Source organism: Phoca vitulina, unplaced genomic scaffold, assembly GCF_004348235.1.
Source record: "Phoca vitulina isolate PV1807 unplaced genomic scaffold, GSC_HSeal_1.0 scaffold8, whole genome shotgun sequence".
Taxonomy (NCBI): Eukaryota; Metazoa; Chordata; class Mammalia; order Carnivora; family Phocidae; genus Phoca; species Phoca vitulina.
This window is the reverse complement of record NW_022589711.1, coordinates 59,104,504-59,123,974: the sequence shown is the minus strand read 5'-3', so window position 1 is coordinate 59,123,974 and position 19,471 is coordinate 59,104,504. Positions and strand designations below refer to the sequence as shown.

Genomic DNA, 19,471 nt, shown 5'->3' with positions numbered 1-19,471 from the left:
CCTCTAGCCAAGTTTCCAAAACAGGGAAGAAATGCCTTACAGAGCTGGTGGGGCTGAGGCACTGTAGATATTTCAAACCTTACACAGAAAATATGTCTCTCCTGTGCTTTCCTACTTTGGGCCCCTCAGTCATTCCTGCCTTCCTCAGCTCTTTCTATTTAGGGCTGTCATAATCTTCCATTCTGAACAAAGTTTCTTTTGTATTCTAGGTCTGATCCTTCCCCCTTCCTGCAAGAGAAAAATTTCCAAGCCTTTCTGGAAATGTAACTAAGATACTTAATAGAACAATGCTCCAATTCACTCATTTGGTCCAATTGTGTTTTCCATAGAGATGTCACATAAGATGTAATATTGATACGTGCCATTAAGATTGATGTTACCTGAGATTACTAGTTTATGATAATGTATAACACTACTGACAACACAAAGACATTAAAAACGGTTCTGCTACCTTAATTTTATGACTTCTATTATCATGTAGTAAAGTAAAAAATGTATAGAAAATTTGGTTTAGGGAAAATGAATCAGAAAGGCAGAGGGATTGAAAGGAGGAAATCTTGTTAGGGGCTGTTGAAGAAATATTGACAATAGATGATGAAGGCAGGAATCAAGCTTTATAATTTGGCATTTGCAATTATCCTTAATGAATACATAACCAAATTACTAAATATTGTCACCTTTCCAAATCTGCAGATACCCTAGTCTTAGAAGAACTTGATTCTTACTTCCCTAGCCCTCATCCTCTCATTAAGGCAAGTTATTTTGTTATTGATCTCAGCACCTTGCTGCCAAACAGGTGCTTCTGCCTTAGTGTTGGCCCAACTCCCACCCCTGCCTGGAGCCCGGAAGGCATACCAGCATGGGGGCAAAACAGGACACTCCGCTGTGCCCTCTCTGGCCACAGCCTCTCACCAGGGAGTGGTCACCTGTCATGAGCACTATTCAAAACCAGAAACCAAGGTGTGGTCTGAGCTCCTTTAAGCTCAAGAGTCTAGGGGCTCCTGGTGAATCCCCAGAGAAGAGTCCAGAAGAGGAGGATGGAAGGGGGGTGGCCTGTGGAGGGGGGAGTCCTCCTCTACCTCACTGTCAGCCTTCTGCTTCCAGGTAAGATGGGGCAAGAACAGGGAAGACCAGAATGTGGTTCTCAAGGATATCTAGGAACTTCCTTGCAGCACTTGGAGAACATTCAGAATTAACATGTTAAGTATTTCTTCCCTAATATCTGTGTCTTGAGTGTGTGTGTGTGTGTGTGTGGCAGATAGAAAGACATTCCACCGATCAGTACACACAGCCTTCTCTATTCCTGTCCATACAGGAATCTGCCAAACTGTCCCACTTCACTACCTCTCCAATTCCACCTTTTCCTTCACTTCCGGTGTCCCTCCCACCACACCCTCATCCCACTCTCCCCGTCTTCTTCCCTTAATATGGTATCTGTGAGAAGAGTTGCCACAGATTTTAAATGTGCCATGAAGGAGTAAATGTAAAATACTGAGGGAGATTAGGAATCAATTTGAGGTAGGGTTAGATACTTTGCTTACATGAGGGAATATTTGTTCCTAGTTTGGGTATATACCTTAAATATTATGGAAAGAGATGGAGTTGTAGAGGAGCAAGCAGAGCAAAAGATCACACAAAACTGGAAATGGGGAAAGATTCTGCCCAGGTACTACCAACATGGCTCCCTGGTCATAGCCAAGAGACAACATCTTCTCAGGTCTTACTATATGATTGGCATATAGTATAACCTCAGTGATATCACCTAATTATCCCAATGCTGGAAATAAATCCCAAGATATCTGAAGTCACTAAGTCTGAGAAGGGCAAAATAAATGCATAGCACCAAGGTACACACCAATTCAGAATACCTACTACATGTTACACATATCTACCTAGAAAGTACAATTGTTAACTTCCCTTATTTTCTTGATAAATCAGTTCTTATCTTCAGTAAATATAAGTCCCTGAGAATGAGGAAGAGAAATACACTACAGCAGATTTCTAAGTGATTCAGATGACAAGCTTTAAGGCAGTGCTGAGAGGGGCTCCTAGGTAGACCCAAGAAGCCTGTGATGGGTACACTTGAGGACTTGTTGAAGTGGCTGCCATTGTACCAAGGCCAAGTTTACATACAGATTTGGGTAGGTTTTGCATGAGGACAAAACAATAGGAATGAGAATAGAGCCCTGGTTCAGCTCACCAGATCAACTCCCACCATTTGCCTACCAGATCAGCCTATCCTCTCTGGCCTGGAAGGAAGGGCTTCGGCCTTGGGGAATCTTGGCCCAGGAAGGAGGGCTCACCGCTCCTCCCAGTATGCCACCTGTTTTCTCTCTGCAGAGAGGTTTCAGCCCTGGCCATAGAGGCCCTCTCTCACAGGGTCTCTGCTCACCACAGGAAGAGGAGACACATTCACCATCAATTGCTCAGGCTTTGACCAGAACGGGGTGGATCCTGCTGCCTTCCAAGCAGCGTTTGACAGAAAGGTCTTCCGTCCAGTCGTCAACTACAGCATCCCCACTCATGTCAACATCTCCTTCACCCTGTCTGCCATCCTAGAAGTGGTGAGACCTGGTCCCCACTTTCCATTTTTCTAATAGGGAATGAGGATCCTCTGCCCTGTCAACACAACACTGTACTGGTCCAGTGGTGAACAACAGGTCCTCTAAATGGAATCTGCACAAATTAGAGGATTTTCCTATGGGATGGGGAGACATAAAGAAGAATGCTGCAGTGGTATTTTTTCAGGAAGGATTCCTTCTTGAGTGCTGCCCTTTCTGGAATGTTCCAGGAAGAAGTGTCTCTATGTCAGTTAAAACCTGAATTGTCCCTAGATACAAAGGGAGACAAATAAGGAAAAGACAGTTGAGCACCTAGAACTATACCAGGCCCAATAAATTAGTAAATATTGGTAAGAATATGAGGTGGGCATGGGCAAAGTCTTTTTGTACTAATAATCCTGGATGGGAATTTCTTTACCAGAATGCACAGCTCCAGCTTCTGACATCATTTCTGTGGGTCAATTTGGTAAGGCAGATTCAACTATCCCCTTCCCACTTTCATTTGTAAGTATAAATTTGAGGAGTAACTTAGGGGTTTCCTAGTCCCAACCTCCACTAAATCTATAATCTTTCTGGGTCCAAATCACTCCATCTTGAAATGGACTGGCCTTGGGCACACACATCTCCCTGGGCAGCTTACAAAGGGGGAAATGGTGATCCAAGAAAATGGCCAAATGGTTTGCAGCCCAATATATTGGTGTGCTCCTGGGACCAAAGGGTTTTAGGCTATACTTAAGGTCTGCCTGGAAAAAAGGCCATTACAGGGTACTTTACCAATAACACTTGGCGAGATAAAGAAGGGGGAGACAGGCTGGGGTCATTAGGGACATGAGTGGGGGAAAGAAGATCAGAGTTCAAAGAAGAATGGGAAGGGCAGGAGAAGCTGACTGAATAAACTCTAGCATTGCTCATCTCTGTTTCCCACTGCCCTGGCTACAGATGTGGGACAATCCTTTCATCCGTTGGAACCCAGAAGAGTGTGTCAGCCTCAAAAAACTCACTGTCTCGGCTGAAAACCTGTGGCTCCCAGACATCTTCATTTTGGAATCGTGCGTATTGGGGTGGGGGGTAGTTGGGGAAAGCCAGCACAAAGCCCATCTGCAAAGAGCAGCCTTGGGTCAGTGCAGGGCACAGGAACATCAGAAGGTTCAGACTGGGGCTCAGCCTCAATTAATTGACTGCCACAAAACACAGGTGTACAAGAGACAAGATAGAGTGACAGTAGAGAAAGAGTCAAAAGGGGAGCACAGTAGGGGAAGATGCGGAAAGGGAGGGGAAAAAAAAGTTAATGAAGGCACCCCAGCACCCACTCCCTCCCTCTCATGAGCAGCATGGATGTGGATCAAGCGCCTCCAGGTCTCACCGCCTTCGTTAACAGTGAAGGTCGAATGAAGTACGACAGGCCAGTGCGCGTGACCAGCATCTGTAACCTGGACATCTTCTACTTTCCTTTTGACCAACAGAACTGCACACTCACCTTCAGTTCCTTCCTCTATACAGGTGAGCAAGACATGTTTTGCTAGTTATTCAAGATTCGGGGAAGATATTAAAAAAAGAGAGAGAGAGAGAGAACTACAGGAGCACCTGGCTGGCTAAGTTTGAAGTGCATGTGACTCTTGATCTCCAGGTTGTGAGTTCAAGCCCCACGGTGGGTGTAGTGATTACTAAAATAAACAAACAAACAAACAAACGAACAAACTTAAAAAAAAAAAAGAACTACTGCTTGAGATCTTGGATGGCCCTTGTGCCAAATGAGGCCCATCTGACCCCGGGCTGCTATAGAGCTCCTGCTCTACAATTTTTAGCTGAAAACTTTTTTTTTTATTAACATATAATGTATTATTTGTTTCAGGGGTACAGGTCTGTGATTCATGAGTCTTACAAAATTCACAGCACTCACCATAGCACATACCCTCCCCAGTGTCCATCACCCAGCCATCCCATCCCTCTCACCCCCCACCACTCCAGCAACCTTCAGTTTGTTTCCTGAGATTAAGAGTGTCTTACGGTTTGTCTCCCTCTCTGGTTTTGTCTTGTTTCATTTTTCCCTCCCTTGCCCTATGATCCTCTGTCTTGTTTCTCAAAATCCTCATATCAGTGAAATCATATGATACTTGTCTTTCTCTGATTGACTTATTTCGCTTTAGTTGAAAACTTTTAATTTTGATAGCTAACACACTTAAACCAGTAAACACTGAATGCCACCAGCTGTCATGTGGTAGATTTGGGTATATTAATCATTATAATGGACATGCATGTAGTTATGAAAAGGTTGAGCTGTTCAAGTTTGATTCCACTAAAACAACATCATACAACTAGGGAATGGAGAAGGAAAATAGGAATGATTGCTAAAGTTCTTGACTCACATTTGAGTCATATCCAATGTTCCCATAACCACTTTGACTCATTCCTGTTTTCAACCAAAAAAAAAAAAATCAATGCTACAGCCTGTACACACATGAATTGTGGTCCTGTAACCCACTTTTGAGAAAACCTGGATGCCTTGCCTTAAAGGAACAGAAAGGAAAATTTGCTGAAGAAGCTCAGCAGGGGAGGAATTTAATTTGGGGGCAGGAAGCTTGGAAGCACTTCTGGACTGAGCTGCCCTTGGCCTTCCTTATAGTGGACAGCATGCTACTGGGCATGGACAAGGAAGTGTGGGAGATAACAGACACATCTCGTAACCTCATCCAGACCCAGGGAGAGTGGGAGCTCCTGGGCATCAACAAGGCTACCCCAAAGATGTTGGTAGGCAGCAACCTATATGACCAGATTATGTTCTATGTAAGTCCAAGAGTCCCCTGTTCGACTTCTGATCCCAGTTCCTCTATGATTTTCCTCTTGATCTAAGGCACTTTGGGATGTAAAAAGAATTTCCAGGGGGCTAAGCACTGCTCCCCACTCCACCCTCTATCCTAACTGCCCTGAAGAAGGATCACCAGGGCTTCCCCCTTCCCCCGCCCTTTCCCCCTTCTCCACCCTACAGAAAGGAGGAGCTGCTGGGCTCTTACAAGCTCTACTGTTCAGAATGGAGCAGCCATCTCTGTGATGGTCCAAAGGGCCCTATTTGCCCCTAAAAGTCTATAATTGTTGTGTTCCCAGCAGGTTGGCCATATGAAAATTAGACAACAAAGCAGGGCACTTCTGTAGAGGATACAATTAAATGCGTGTGTTACCTAAAGCAATCATCCTACAGCCAGCCAAACAGTACACCAGCAAGGATTACAGTCAAATACACAGGAGCCCTCTGGGCGCCTGGGTGGCTCAGCTGCTTAAACGTCTGCCTTCGGCTCAGGTCATGATCCCAGGGTCCTGGGATCGAGCCCCACATTGGGCTCCCTGCTCAGTGGGGAGCCTGCTTCTCCCTCTGCCTCTCTCTCTGCTGCTCCCCTGCTTGTGCACTCTCTCTCTCTCTCTCTGTGTCAAATAAATAAAATCTTTAATATATATATATATATATATATGAGCCCTCTGACATCAGGATATTTGCCACATTCTCCACAATCTCTCCTCCCCCCAGGTGGCCATCAGGCGCAGGCCCAGCCCCTACGTCATAAACCTCCTGGTGCCCAGCGGCTTTCTGGTTGCCATCGACGCCCTCAGCTTCTACCTGCCGGCAGAAAGCGAGAATCATGCCCCATTCAAGATGACCCCTCTGCTGGGCTACAACGTCTTCCTACTCATGATGAATGACTTCCTCCCAGCCATTGGCACCCCCCTCATCAGTATGGCCCCTCTCACTTTCCAGGGAAGCAAAGGCAGGAGGGCGTAGGGAGGAGAACCAGGAACTGGCTGTCTCTCCACTTAAGGAGGGAAGGGGTTCCCAGGAAAGACTGGATTTGGAGAAAGTCTTAAGAAAAGTGTAGAGATGAATCTGCCCTGGTTTACTTATAATTTGTTTTGCCCTCAGGTGTCTACTTTGCCCTGTGTCTGTCCCTGATGGTGGTCAGCCTGCTAGAGACCATCTTCATCACCTACCTGCTGCACCTGGCCACCACCCAGCCCCCATCCATGCCTCAGTGGCTTCATTCTCTTCTCCTCTGCTGCACCAGCCCAATGAAATGCTGCCCCACTGCACCCCAGAAGAGAAATAAAGGCCTGGGCCTCCCCCCGGCCCACCTGCCTGGTAAGGGTTCAGCACTGCGTACATTTCCTCTTCCCACACAGTCATTTCTCTGCTCCTGTCTCCTTCCCTGGCCCCCTCCCTCCCCAGGGGCACTTCACGGCCCATGGCTGAGTCTCTGTCTCTGTAGGTGTGAAGGAGCCCGTGGAGTTGGTGGGAAAGGTGTCAGGTCCCAGAGAGGCAGAGTTAAATGGGTGTCCTGGGTCAACAAGGGCCCAGCAGGAAGAAGAGACTCAGAGGCAGCGCTTGGTCGACCTGTGGGTGAAGTTCAGCCACATGATGGACACCCTGCTCTTCCGCCTCTACCTGCTCTTCATGGCCACCTCCGTGGTCACCATCGTCATCCTCTGGAACACCTAGGCAGACATCTACATCCACTTCTCTCGGCAAACCACAGTGGGAGTTTCTTGGTGTTAGAGCCAGCCAGACCTGGGCCCCTTTTCTGATCTCAGCTACTTACCCCCAGTGACTACCATGTCCCCATCTATACCCCTCGAATTCTAACCCTACGTCACAGGTTCAGAATTGCCCCCAAACAATGTCCTGATTTCTCATATGCTATGGTTCTCGTTCCGACACACTTTCCTTAGCCACACCTAACTTCTGACTCTGTTATCAATGGAGGTCAGGGTCAGCAGAGTCTCTCCTTGATTGATTGTCCCAAAATACAACTTTTCAGGCAGCACTGGCTCCTCAATACATTTCGGATAGGTCCACAAACACTGGAGCAGAGAGTCCTCTGCAGACACTTTTGATAGTTCACTCTAAACAAGTGTAATCTGATTTGATTTGAAGTCTTTCAGACACTTTCACGGTTTTGAAAAAATGAAAAGGTCAAGTCTCATTTGTAAGAAATCACTATAAAATATTTATAATTGCAAAATGTTTTTCATCAACCACTTTCATTTCACTTGCCTTTACCACTCTCATTCCTGAAATTGTTCTTTGAAATAAATGATATATTGTATCTTCCCCCCCTTCCTCTGAATTCACAAAATCAAACAGGGAGGGCCTTTTGAATAAATGCTTGGGGCATTTGGGTGGCTCAGTCAGTTAAGCGTCTCTTGATTTCCGCTCAGATCATGATCTCAGGGTTGTGAGATCAAGCCCTGCTTGGGGCTCCACGCTCAACAGAGTCTGCTTGAGATTCTCTCTCTCCCTCTGCCTCTGCCCCTCTCCCCCACTGATGTACATGCTTGGAGGAGGTCCAGGAAGACTAGTTAAGGACCTCAATTAAAGGGCTCAAGTTAAATAAATTGTCATATAGCCACACAATTAAATGCTTTGTAGCCATTTAAAGTGAGAATATAGATCAATGTTAATACCACGGGAACAGGTCCATGATATATAAAATGGAAAAAACAAGTTACAAAGCAGTTTTTATATATAAGTTATGTTTAAAAAAAAAAAAAGAAAAGAAAAAGAGGGCTGGAGAGAAGTGCAGAGAAAAAGGTACAGATGGCTAGAGACCAAAACATAAGCAAACTTTGTCCTGGATAATGGGACAAGAAATGGTTACTATTTTCTTTTATATCTTCATCTGTGTTTTCTTAATTGTTTTCAATGAGCCTGTATTATTTTTACTATCAAAAAAAACCCTAATTTTTTAAGTGTTCCTTATTAATAGTACTTTACACCTTCATGGGCAGCTATGATCTTGGGAAGGATTCTAACAGCTGGCCCTCAGGAGATCCTGACAGAGGTTGAAAAGGGAAGTAAAAGAATACCAAAGACAAATTTCTGAATTATATTTCAATTAGGTGAATACATTTCAGAGATTTCTTTATATATCTGCCTCCCCTAAGAGAGCGTGTGTCTCCGTGTGGGTCAGGTACAATGTCTCATTCATTTTTATAATTCAGTATATGGTATTACGCCTGACGTACCATGGGTGCTTCATACAGACTCACTGAATGATTAAATGTATGCATGGATGCAAGCCAACCAAGAATCAGTATTTTACTATCCCTAGGTGTAATCCCTTTATCCCATCCTGGTATATTTTATTTTATTTTTCCATCTCTCATGTGGAAAATTAGCAACCCATTTTTATGCATCAACTTTACCTTTGAGTCCTTAGAGATGTGAATTATACACCAACAGGCATTTCTGCTTGCACATTCTCATGTGTTTCCTTCTTTCCATTACTCGGAACATATTTCTCATGCAGAAACTTGTGCTTGACTTTTGCCAGTAGCATAAAATGAAGAGTGTTTACCACATCTTTGAGGAATTTCAAATTTCTTAAGATCACTTTTTGCATCATTTCTTTTCCCTTTCCCATCTCCACATTTATATTTCTCTAGATGTCATTTTGTAATTTTTTTCTACCTTATTGAAATGTGACTTTAGGTTTTCTGTGCCAAGATCATTATAATTGACAATATCCTTTGCAAAAGAACATCCTGTTCATATGTTAGGGTTGAGGTGAGCCTTGTGGTCTAAGATATGACCTACAAATGAAGAGAAACATTTTAAGCTAGTACGAGCTTAGACTTGTCATCAGGAACATTAGGAGTATTTCAGTTTTGGAGGGGGTGCTTCTGGTTCCTGCCATCCTTCTCCCATTTAAAAGATATATATAAATAGTAGCCCTTGTGATAATAACTTTATTTCCTTTTCCTCCAGTTTCTATTGTAAACCTCTATTAAGAGTGTGCATTGGAAATTTATGAACTGTTTATAAAAACCAGACCATGGGATGCCTGGGTGGCTCAGTAGTTAAGCGTCTGCCTTCGGCTCAGTTCATGATCCCAGGGTCCTGGGATCAAGCCCCAAATTGGGCTCCCTGCTCAGTGGAAGTCTGCTTCTCCCTCTGCCCCTCTCCCCCACTTGTGCACTCTCCCTCTCTCAAAAAAAACAAAAAACAAAAAACCCAGCCCACTGGCCCTGGATATGTTACTGTCCTCAAATGTTTGATCATGTTTCTAACTTCTTGAGTTGTCGTTTCTACCAGCTTCCCACTCTCTTTTCATTAGCAGCATCCAGGGGTATTCTCACAACCTTTTCACATCTCAGTGTTTATTTTCTCTCTCTCTTTTTTTTTAACTCAGGTATAGCAGACATACAATGTTACGTTACCTTGTACAACATAGTGATCTGACAACTCTATACACTATGCTCTGCTCACCGAAGGGGTAGCTCCCATCTGTCACCATACAACACTGTGACAGTACCATTGACTCTATTCCCTAGGCTGTGCCTTTCATCCCCATGACTTAGTCACTCCCTACCTGGAAGCCTGTACCTCCCTCTCCCCTTCACCATTTTGCCCAACCCCCACCCCTCTGGCAACCAGCAGTTTGTTCCCTGTATTTATGTGAATACCTTTTTGTTGTTTGTTGGCTGTTTGTGTTTTCTCTTCTATAAAGTGCCAATTCATGTCTTCAGTCCATTTTTCTTTTTTTTTTTTTAAGATTTTATTTATTTGACAGAGAGAGACACAGCGAGAGAGAGAACACAAGCAGGGGGAGTGGGAGAGGGAGAAGCAGTCTTCCCACTGAGCAGGGAGCCCGATGCGGGGCTCGATCCCACAACCCTGGGATCATGGCCTGAGCTGAAGGCAGACGCTTAATGACTGAGCCACCCAGGCGTCCCTTCAGTCCATTTTTCTGATAGGGTTTTTTGTCATTGTTATTCATTTATAGGCATGTTTTATGTATTTTCTACTATTCTTTTGTCAATTATGTGTTGCAAAGATATTTTCCTGGTTTATGATTTGACTTTTCACATTTAGTGTCCTTTTTTTTAAAGATTTTATTTATTTATTTGAGAGAGAGACAGAGAGAGTGAGAGAGAACACGAGTGGGGTGAGGGACAGAGGGAGAAGTAGACTCACTGCTGAGCAGGGAGTCCGATACGGGGCTCGATCCCGGGACTCTGGGATCATGAACTGAGCCGAAGGCAGATGCTTAACCGACTAAGCCACCCAGGCGCCCCACATTTAGTGTCCTTTAATGAAAATAAGTTTAACATTTTTTTAATGCTGAATTTATCAATCATTTCCTTTATGTTTGTGATTTTAGGGTCCTATTTTCAGAAGTCCTTCCTTATCCAAAGTTCTAAACCTGAAAAATGCAGAGAAACTGGATCATTCATACGTTGTGGGTGGGAATGTAAAATGGTACTGCCACTCTGGAAAAGAGTATTGCAATTTCTTTAAAAACTGTACACACAAATACCATACCATCTAGCAATTCTACTTCTGAGTATTTATTCCAGAAGACTTTTGTTCACACAAAAACCTGTAGACAAACATTTATAACAGGTATACATGTAATAGACAAAAACTATAAACAACTCTGTGAAAAAATGTATATTTGGTCTCTGCTCCCAGTTCCTGACACAGAGTTCATAAATCCCTTGGAATTTCCTAGATAATAAGAGCATCTTTTGTTCTAATGAGGTGACTCCTTGTAGGCTCCTGGATAGCTTCAGGATGGGGACTGGTCACCAGAAAGACCAAGGTATGACTGGAAGCTTGGAACTCTCAGCCCCAATCCCCACCCTCTAGGGAGGGGAGAGGGGCTAGAGATTGAGTTAATAATTGATCATGCCTACATAATGAAGCCTCCATAAAAAATCCTTAAACTATGCAGTTTGGAGACCTTCCAGGTTGGTGACACATCTACACGCTGGAACTCCATGGAGACAGAAGCTCCTGCCCTCAGGGCCCTTCCAGATCTCACCCTGTGTACCTTTTCATCTGGCTGTTCATCTGTATACTTTATTATAAACTTTTTAGCCAGTAAACAGAAGTAAATGTTTCCATGAGTTATGTGAGCTGTTATAGCAAAAAATTGAATCTGAAGAGGGGGTTGTGGGGACCCCCAATTTATTGTCAGTTGGTCAGAAGTACAGGAGGCCCTGACTTGCAACTGGCACCTGAAGTGGGGGTCAGTCTTGAGGGACTGAGCCCTTAACCCAAGGAGTATGCCAGAAAGGGTAGTGTCAGAATTACTTGGTGGGAGGGAAAAGCCCACAGTTTGGTTGTGGGAGCACCCGGCTGGTTCAGTCAGTTAAGTGTCCAACCCTTGATTTCGGCTCAGGTCATGATCTCAGGGTCGTGAGCCCCGCATCAGACTCTGCACTCAGTGGGGAGTCTGCCTGAAAGTCTCTCTTCCTCTCCCTCTGCCCCTCCCCCCCAATAAATAAATCGATCTTTTTTTTTTTTTTAAGTGTTGTGAGTGAAGTAGAGGAAATAAGTGTTTTCCCTTAAAACTCAGAAGTCTTGGGGCACCTGGGTGGCTCAGTCGGTTAAGCCGCTGCCTTTGGCTCAGGTCATGATCCCAGGGTCCTGGGATCGAGCCCCGCATCGGGCTCCCTGCTCAGTGGGGAGCCTGCTTCTCCCTCTGCCTCTGCCTGCCTCTCTGCCTACTTGTTCTCTCTCTCTCTGTCAAATAAATAAATAAAATCTTTAAAAAAAAAAAAAACTCAGAAGTCCTTCAACAAAATTAAAAAATTTTTAAAAACTTCAGAAGACCTTCAACAGGTGAGTGGTTGAACAAACTGTGGTACATTCCTACCATGGAATACTAGTCAGCAATAAAAAAGAATACATACTGATACACACAACAATCTGGATGGGTCTCCAGAGAACTACACTGAGTGAAAAAAAAAGCCAGTCTCCAGAAGTTTATACTGTGCGATTTGATTTATATAACATTCTTGAAACGACAAAATTATAGAAACGGAGAACAAATGAATGACTGCCAGACAGCGGGAGGTTAGGGAGGGAGGGAGGTGGCTGTAGCTATAAAAGGAAAACGTGGGGATCCTGGTGCTAAAGTTCTCTATCTTGAGTATATATATCAATATCAGCATCCTGTTTGTGGTATGGTAACACAGACCAGCCCAAAAGTTTTCAATGAAATGTGTCAGAACCATCTGGGGAGCTTTAAATACACGCACACCCTTCCATAGAGGTCGGGGAAGCCATGAGTGCAGGTATTTTCAAAAAGCTCATCAAGTGATTTCTTACTCACATATTCCCACATGGCCCCAGGGCTGTAGGCCTTCAGAGACATTAGATAAGGAAGGGTGAGCAGGAGAGTTCTGTGTTAGGGGAATGGCAAAATGAAGTATTGGACTGGGGAGGGACACCTGGGTGGCTCAGATAGTTAAGCATCTGCCTTCGGCTCAGGTCATGATCCCAGGGTCCTGGTATAAGCCGCACATCTGGCTCCCAGCTCAGCGGGGAGTCTGCTTTTCCCTCTCCCCCTGCCTCTCCCCCTGCCTCGTTCTCTCTCTCTCTCTCACAAATGAATAAATACAATCTTAAAAAAAAAAGAAAAGAAAAGAAAACCAAGCAAGGAACTTTTTTTTTTTTTAAGGTTTTATTTATTTATTTGACAGAGAGAGATACAGTGAGAGAGGGAACACAAGCAGGGGGAGTAGGAGAGGGAGAAGCAGGCTTCCTGCGGAGCAGGGAGCCCGATGCGGGGCTAGATCCCAGGACCCTGGGACCATGACCTGAGCCGAAGGCAGACGCTTAACGACTGAGCCACACAGGCGCCCCAAGCAGAGGAAACCTTAGGAAGATGTCCCAATAGTGCAAACAAGGGATGATGCAGATCTGTACGAGCTGTGCTAGCTGTGGGGGCAGAGGTCTGTTAGTCAGGTTTACATCATGAAAAAGAAGCTTACTCTCAATACTTTTAACTCACTATTGACAATAATCCCTAATGTCCACAAGTGGATAAAGGATACGTTTCTAGGTCTGCAACAAAATAATTACATGTTCTTGACTTGCGAAATTAGCAGGTGTCTCCACCACATCCCTTTCTGAATGATCCATGCACTTTCTCTGAGGCATAGTTAGTTCCAGAAGCACCTGATGAGACTTTTATCAATGGCTTTACCTGCCCGATCTCCCACATCCCCCATTTTCCCCAAAAAGTACTTGGAACTCAGATTTAAACCACTCATCTAGACAAGGCTGCTAAACAGGTGTTTTTCGCCTGGTCTTGAAGGCCTAACATCCCCCCTGCCTGGAGCCCGGAAGGCATACCAGCACAGGGACAAAGCAGGACACTCTGCTGTGCCCTCTCTGGCTACAGCCTCTCACCAGGAAGTGGTCACCTGTCATGAGCACTATTCAAAACCAGGAACCAAGGTGTGGTCTGAGCTCCTTTAAGCTCAAGAGTTTGGGGGCTCCTGGTGTGTCCCCAGAGAAGAGTCCAGAAGAGGAGGATGGAAGGGGGGTGGCCTGTGGAGGGGGGAGTCCTCCTCTGCCTCACTGTCAGCCTTCTGCTTCCAGGTAAGATGGGGCAAGAACAAGGAAAGATGGGAATGCTGTTCTGGGCAAAATACAGAAACCCTCTCATTCTCCAGAACTAGAAAGCATCTAAAATAACTGGGTTAAACATTTTCTTTCTCTGTAGGATCTATGTTATGGCTTCCTTGGAAACAGACAAAAACCCCATTTCACTGATTAGTACACACAGCCCCTCTTTCATCTGCCCGCCTAGGCATCTACTGAACTGTCTTTCCATTTGCCACCTCTCCAATGCCACTCCTTTACAGTGTCCAACTTTTCCTTTCTACCAAGACATAGTAAGTATGAACAGGGTGGTTTCGGTCCTGGTGACAGGAACATAGCTCTTTTCCCACCTCACTCAGAAAGATCTTGCAGAGGAGGTGATGTAGAGGGGAAAGGACAACATTTTCTTCCCTTGCGATGTGTTTCTCCTTGGTTTGGAGATGTACCTTATGAGTTAGCTGGCATGGGGGAGTAATGGACGAGGCACAAGGACTTGTTGGGCTGTAGTTACAGGAATAACCACACAGTCATCTGTCGCTGGGATGAGGGTCAGAGGAGCCAAAGGGCTTCTACATTTCATTGCCTGGCTCCACCAAGCACATGGTAGATGATCAGTGAGATCCTCTCAGAATGGTGACCATGAAGCTGGTTCCCATGGGTCTTAGAGGAAGCCACTGAGCTGGAGAAGGGCACAGAGCGCAGCACATAGTGGGTAGCCAATAAATTCACATTCAGGGCAACAGTAAGTCCCCACATATTTCAGGTTGCACTCAGGTTGACTTCTTCCCAAATTTTTCCTTCCAGGAAATGGGAAAACATGAAAGCAGGAAGGGGTAATTAAGAAACAAAATTTTAGGGAAATTTTGTTCAGTGACGATGAGAATAAGTCAAAATAGAGCTAGAAAGAAAACAGTATGGTCAAACAAAAGCCAAAACTTCAGGGTTGGGACTACGGAAGGACTAGGACTCCCCAGAGAGGCTGTTTGCATACAAATTTGGGGAGGCTTTATATGGGAGTAAAGCACAGGAAGAAAGGTCTGAGCCCTGGTTCAGCTCATCACATCAACTTCCCCCATTTGCCTACCAGACCAGCCCATGCTCCCCAGCCCTGGCAGGAAGGGCTTGGATTTCAGAAGTCTTGGCCCAGGAAGGAGGGGCTCACGTGCTTCACCCCGTGTCCACATTTTCTTTCTCTGCAGAGAGGCTCTCAGGCCTCAGCCCTGGTACTCCTCTTACGTAGGACACACAAAAGTCCTATTCCCATCTCACAGGGTCTCTGCTCTCTACAAGAAGGTCAAACACTTTCACCATCAATTGCTCAGGCTTTGACCAGCACGGGGTGGACCCTGCTGCCTTCCAGACTATATTTAACCAGAAGGACTTCCGTCGGTCATCAACTACAGCATCCCCACTCAGGTCAACATCTCCTTCACTTTGTCTGCCATCCTGGAAGTGGTGAGTTCTGACTCCTGCACTCTTTCCATTGGCTGCTAGTAGGGAACAAGGAGTCTTCCCCCTGGCAACCCAACCTTGCACTGGTCCAGTGGCGAGCAATCCATCCCCAGATGCTCTACAAGTCAGATGTCCATCCTATGGGATGGAGAGACGTGAAGGGGAACACGGCAGCGACGTTTCTGCAGGGAATATTTGTCCTGAGTTCTGTCCCTATAGGCAGATAAAACATATTTCCAGTGGGCCCCCGTGCTGTCTTTCCCCCTACATTTTCCATGTAACCTGCATTTTTTGGACCCACGTTTCTTTTGAGACTTGTGACTGAAAAGCTGAACAGTCCCATGAGACCACGTAGGAAACAAAGTCAAGCGCTGGACTGGGACCTGATCTCAGGGCATTAATCATCCTGAATGAGGACTTCTTTTTGTAAGGATGAACAACTTCAGCTGCTGACATCATTTCTGTGGTTAAAGTTGGTACGTAAGTCCAGCTTAGTTCTCTTCCCTCTTTTTCCCCTTTTTTCTGGGCTTGTTTACAAAAATCACATTTGTTGAAATCGGCAGTGCCTGAGGGAGTAGATAAATCCAACCAAAATAGGGCCCATGCTGATGACAAATAGCTTTCTGAGCTGCCAAACAACTTTGAAAGACATAGATGGAAAATGCAGGAAGAAGGGGGAGGTACCGTTGAAATCCCCTAAGTAAGCTCCAAGGCCCAAAGGTATCCAGCACCCAGCTTCCGATTTCCCTTGAGTGTGAAGTGAAGGGCCAACAAGACTTTGTTAGCTAGACAAGGGGGACATTATCACCAGGAGAGAAGAGGAATCAGAGTTTAAAAGGAAATGAGGTTTTAAAAAAAAAGTAACATGCATAACAATGTGCAAAGTATGAGTTTATCTATGTAAGTAAAAATGAATGCTGGAACATGTATTAATTTTTTTTTCTAGAAAGATACCCAAGAAACTGTTAATAAGGAGACTGAGTTGGGGATATGAGCTGAGTTGGAGTGAACTGAGGAGGGAGAAGCTTGTTTTTTACGTTACACCTTTCTGGAATGGTTAAATTTTATCATATGCCTATAGTACATACATTTAGAAAAAAAATACATACACGTGTATATATGTATGTGTGTGTGTGTATGTATGGAAGGGTATATGCTGACATAAACTAGCTCCAGGTTTCAGCCATAACCATCCCTCTGTGCTCTGTGCTCTAGATCTGGAATAACCCATTCATCAGCTGGGATCCAGAAGAATGTGGTGCCATCAGTAAACTCACTGTGACAACTGAGAACCTGTGGCTCCCAGACATCTTCATCGTGGAATTGTGGGTACCAGGGCTAGGGAAAGCTGGAGCAGAGACCCTTCTGCAAGGGGCAGGCCAGGGCGGTAGAGGGGAAACCCATTCAGTGAGACCACCAAAAACTTATTTCAGAGGAGCACAATCATGGCTCATTAACCGTCTCTCATTTCTAGAAGATGTTTCTTCTAGAAATGAGAAAGTGATGGGCAGAAAAGATGGCAGAATGGCCATAGTGAGTAATGTTGGGAAGCCCCACCTTAAAAGAGAAGCTTAAGCTGATGTGAAACCCAAAGCATCTGCCTCTCTCCCCTTCTACCACTTAGCATGGATGTGGATCAGACCCCGGAAGGCCTCTCTGCATATGTGACCAATGATGGTCACATTGTGTATAACAAACCAATGTGGGTGACCAGCATCTGTAGCCTGGACATCTTCTACTTCCCCTTTGACCAGCAGAACTGCACACTCACCTTCAGCTCTTTCCTCTACACAGGTGAGTTGAGGTGGGGGTTCCGGGATGGGGTAAAATGAGATCAATGAGTGGGGCAACAAAACAGCACACACAGCAAGGTTATCTTTTTAAATGCCTAAAAAGGGACAGTGGAGTATTTGCTGATTGGGGGTGTGTGGGTGGTGGGATGGGGGAGTTGAACTAAGGAGGAGACAAGACTTCTGAGAAAGCCCAGAATTGAAAGGAGGTGACTGAGGAGCGAGGAAGCCATGTTACTGGGCAGCTAGAGAGAGGGAGCTAAAGCAGTTTTCTAGCTCATCTCTCTGAGCCCCGCACAGAGCAGGTGCTAAACAGTGTGTTGAATTAATGTTTGTCTCCCTCTGCAGTGGAAAACATGTTGCTGGGCATGGAAAAGGAAGTGTGGGAGACAGTGGACACCTCACGTGACATTGTCCGCACACAAGGGGAGTGGGAGCTCCTGGGCATCAACAAGGCCACCCCAAAGCTGTCTGTGGGCTCCAGTCTTTTTGACCGAATCATGTTCTACGTAAGCCCAGAGACTGTGAGATGTGTCTGTCCCCCTTATCTCCCTCATCAGATCTTTCTAAATGCCTGAGCCTCTCACTTCTTGTCCCAAGACCAGAAAGCCACTGGGTGCTACAACCCTCACAGCCTTCCTCTCTCCCAAGGCCCCCAGAGCAGCCCTCTTTCTGAACCTGCCGGCTCAGGCATAGGTTTTCTTTCGTGGATATGGCAGAGTCTTTTTAGTCATGTGAAGGCTGCTTCTCAACCAGCCCCAGAAAGAGCTCCTGTTGGGCTGAGGACACCGAGGGAGAAAGGGACTGGAATCATCCCCCAGGCTCCCCTCAGTCCTAGCTTCACCTGGTTCTCTCCTCCCCCCAGGTGGCCATCAGGCGCAGGCCCAGCCTCTATGTCATAAACCTCCTGGTGCCCAGTAGCTTTCTGATCGCCATAGATGCCCTCAGCTTCTACCTGCCGGCAGAAAGCAGGAATCGTGCCCCATTCAAGATAACCCTTCTGTTGGGCTACAACGTCTTCCTGCTCATGATGAACAAACTACTTCCTGCTGGTGGCACCCCCTCATCAGTACGCCTACCTCCTCACTGTTGGAAAGTGGGGGGGGGGTGAGGCAAGGTAGACACTGCTAGACCTGCTCAGACAGCTAAGGCAGAAGGGAGAAAGCAGGCATCTCAGAAAGGGCTCTCTGTGCGAGACAGAGAAAAGGGGGGATTGCTGGTTCTTCTGGGCCTCTCTCATGCATGCTCCTCACCCCCATCCCAGGTGTCTACTTTGCCCTGTGTCTGTCCCTGATGGCGGTCAGCCTGCTGGAGACCATCTTCATCACCTACCTGCTGCACCTGGCCACCAGCCAGCCCCCACCCATGCCTCGGTGGCTCCACCCTCTGCTCCTCTACTGGGCCAGCCCAAGGAAATGCTGCCCCACTGCACTCTGGAAGGAGAATGTGGGCCCAGGCCTCATGCCCACTCACCTACCTGGTAAGGAAAATCTGCACTGTCTATACTGTCTACACTGGGCCCAGCCTCCCCAGTCCCCCCACTTCCCCAATCCTGTCTCCTTCCCACTTCATGGCTGAGTCTCTGTCTTCCCTACAGGACCGAAGGAGCCAGGGCAGTTGGTAGGGAAGGAGCTGGGACCCAGAGAGGCAGAGCTGAATGGGGTTTCAGGATTGACAAGCACCCAGCTAGCTGACCTGCGGGTTCAGTTCAGCCACATGATGGACACCTTCCTCTTCCGCCTCTACCTGCTCTTCTTGGACTCCTCCATCATCACGGTCATCGTCCTCTGGAACACCTAGGAGTTGAATTCTAACGGTGCAAGAGCAAGCCAGTGTTCAGGTTTCTCCAGCTTCAACTGACCATCCCAGACCCCGTTCCTCTGCTCCAATTTGCATACACAGTTCCAGATATGCCATGATCCCTGCTCCAGGGCTTACATAGAACCTCTGCAGACTCTCTCAGAAATAGGACTATATTTCTAAAACATAATGAATTCAGAATTTACACATTTATGTTAGAAATATAACTTTTACTGGAAAAGGAAGGCTTTATAATAAATGACTGCAAGTATTTACCAAAAAAACTAACTCAGTGGTATAGAGGAAAGGGATTAAACCTCTTTTTACATATAGGCTAACATATTTATTTATTCTTTTAATAAATACTTATTGAGCACCTACCATGTGCTAGGCACTGTTCTGAGGCTCACAGCAGTGAGCCAAGCTGACAAAAATCTCTACCCTCATGGAGGGTGGGTGGAGACTGACTGACAATAAAGAAGATA

At 45.8% G+C, this 19,471-nt stretch overlaps 2 protein-coding genes across 2 annotated transcripts; both read left to right on the top strand.

Moving 5' to 3' along the window:
- Positions 1 to 822: 822 nt before the first annotated feature.
- On the top strand, positions 823 to 7,051 carry HTR3C (5-hydroxytryptamine receptor 3C). Its single transcript, XM_032406190.1, has 9 exons — positions 823 to 1,104; positions 2,398 to 2,564; positions 2,983 to 3,027; positions 3,501 to 3,610; positions 3,892 to 4,061; positions 5,185 to 5,345; positions 6,082 to 6,286; positions 6,472 to 6,687; positions 6,815 to 7,051. Exons 1-9 carry the CDS (start codon positions 1,038 to 1,040, stop codon positions 7,042 to 7,044), a joined length of 1,371 nt encoding a protein of 456 aa, XP_032262081.1. The 5' UTR covers positions 823 to 1,037; the 3' UTR covers positions 7,045 to 7,051.
- Positions 7,052 to 14,820: 7,769 nt separating this feature from the next.
- Positions 14,821 to 19,201, top strand: LOC116633703 (5-hydroxytryptamine receptor 3C-like). Its single transcript, XM_032406269.1, is given in 10 exon segments — positions 14,821 to 14,856; positions 15,185 to 15,329; positions 15,332 to 15,399; positions 15,828 to 15,872; positions 16,612 to 16,721; positions 17,021 to 17,190; positions 17,535 to 17,695; positions 18,052 to 18,242; positions 18,437 to 18,666; positions 18,784 to 19,201. Coding segments are annotated over 10 exon segments (1,359 nt in total). The 3' UTR covers positions 18,987 to 19,201.
- The last annotated feature ends 270 nt before the right edge of the window (positions 19,202 to 19,471 follow it).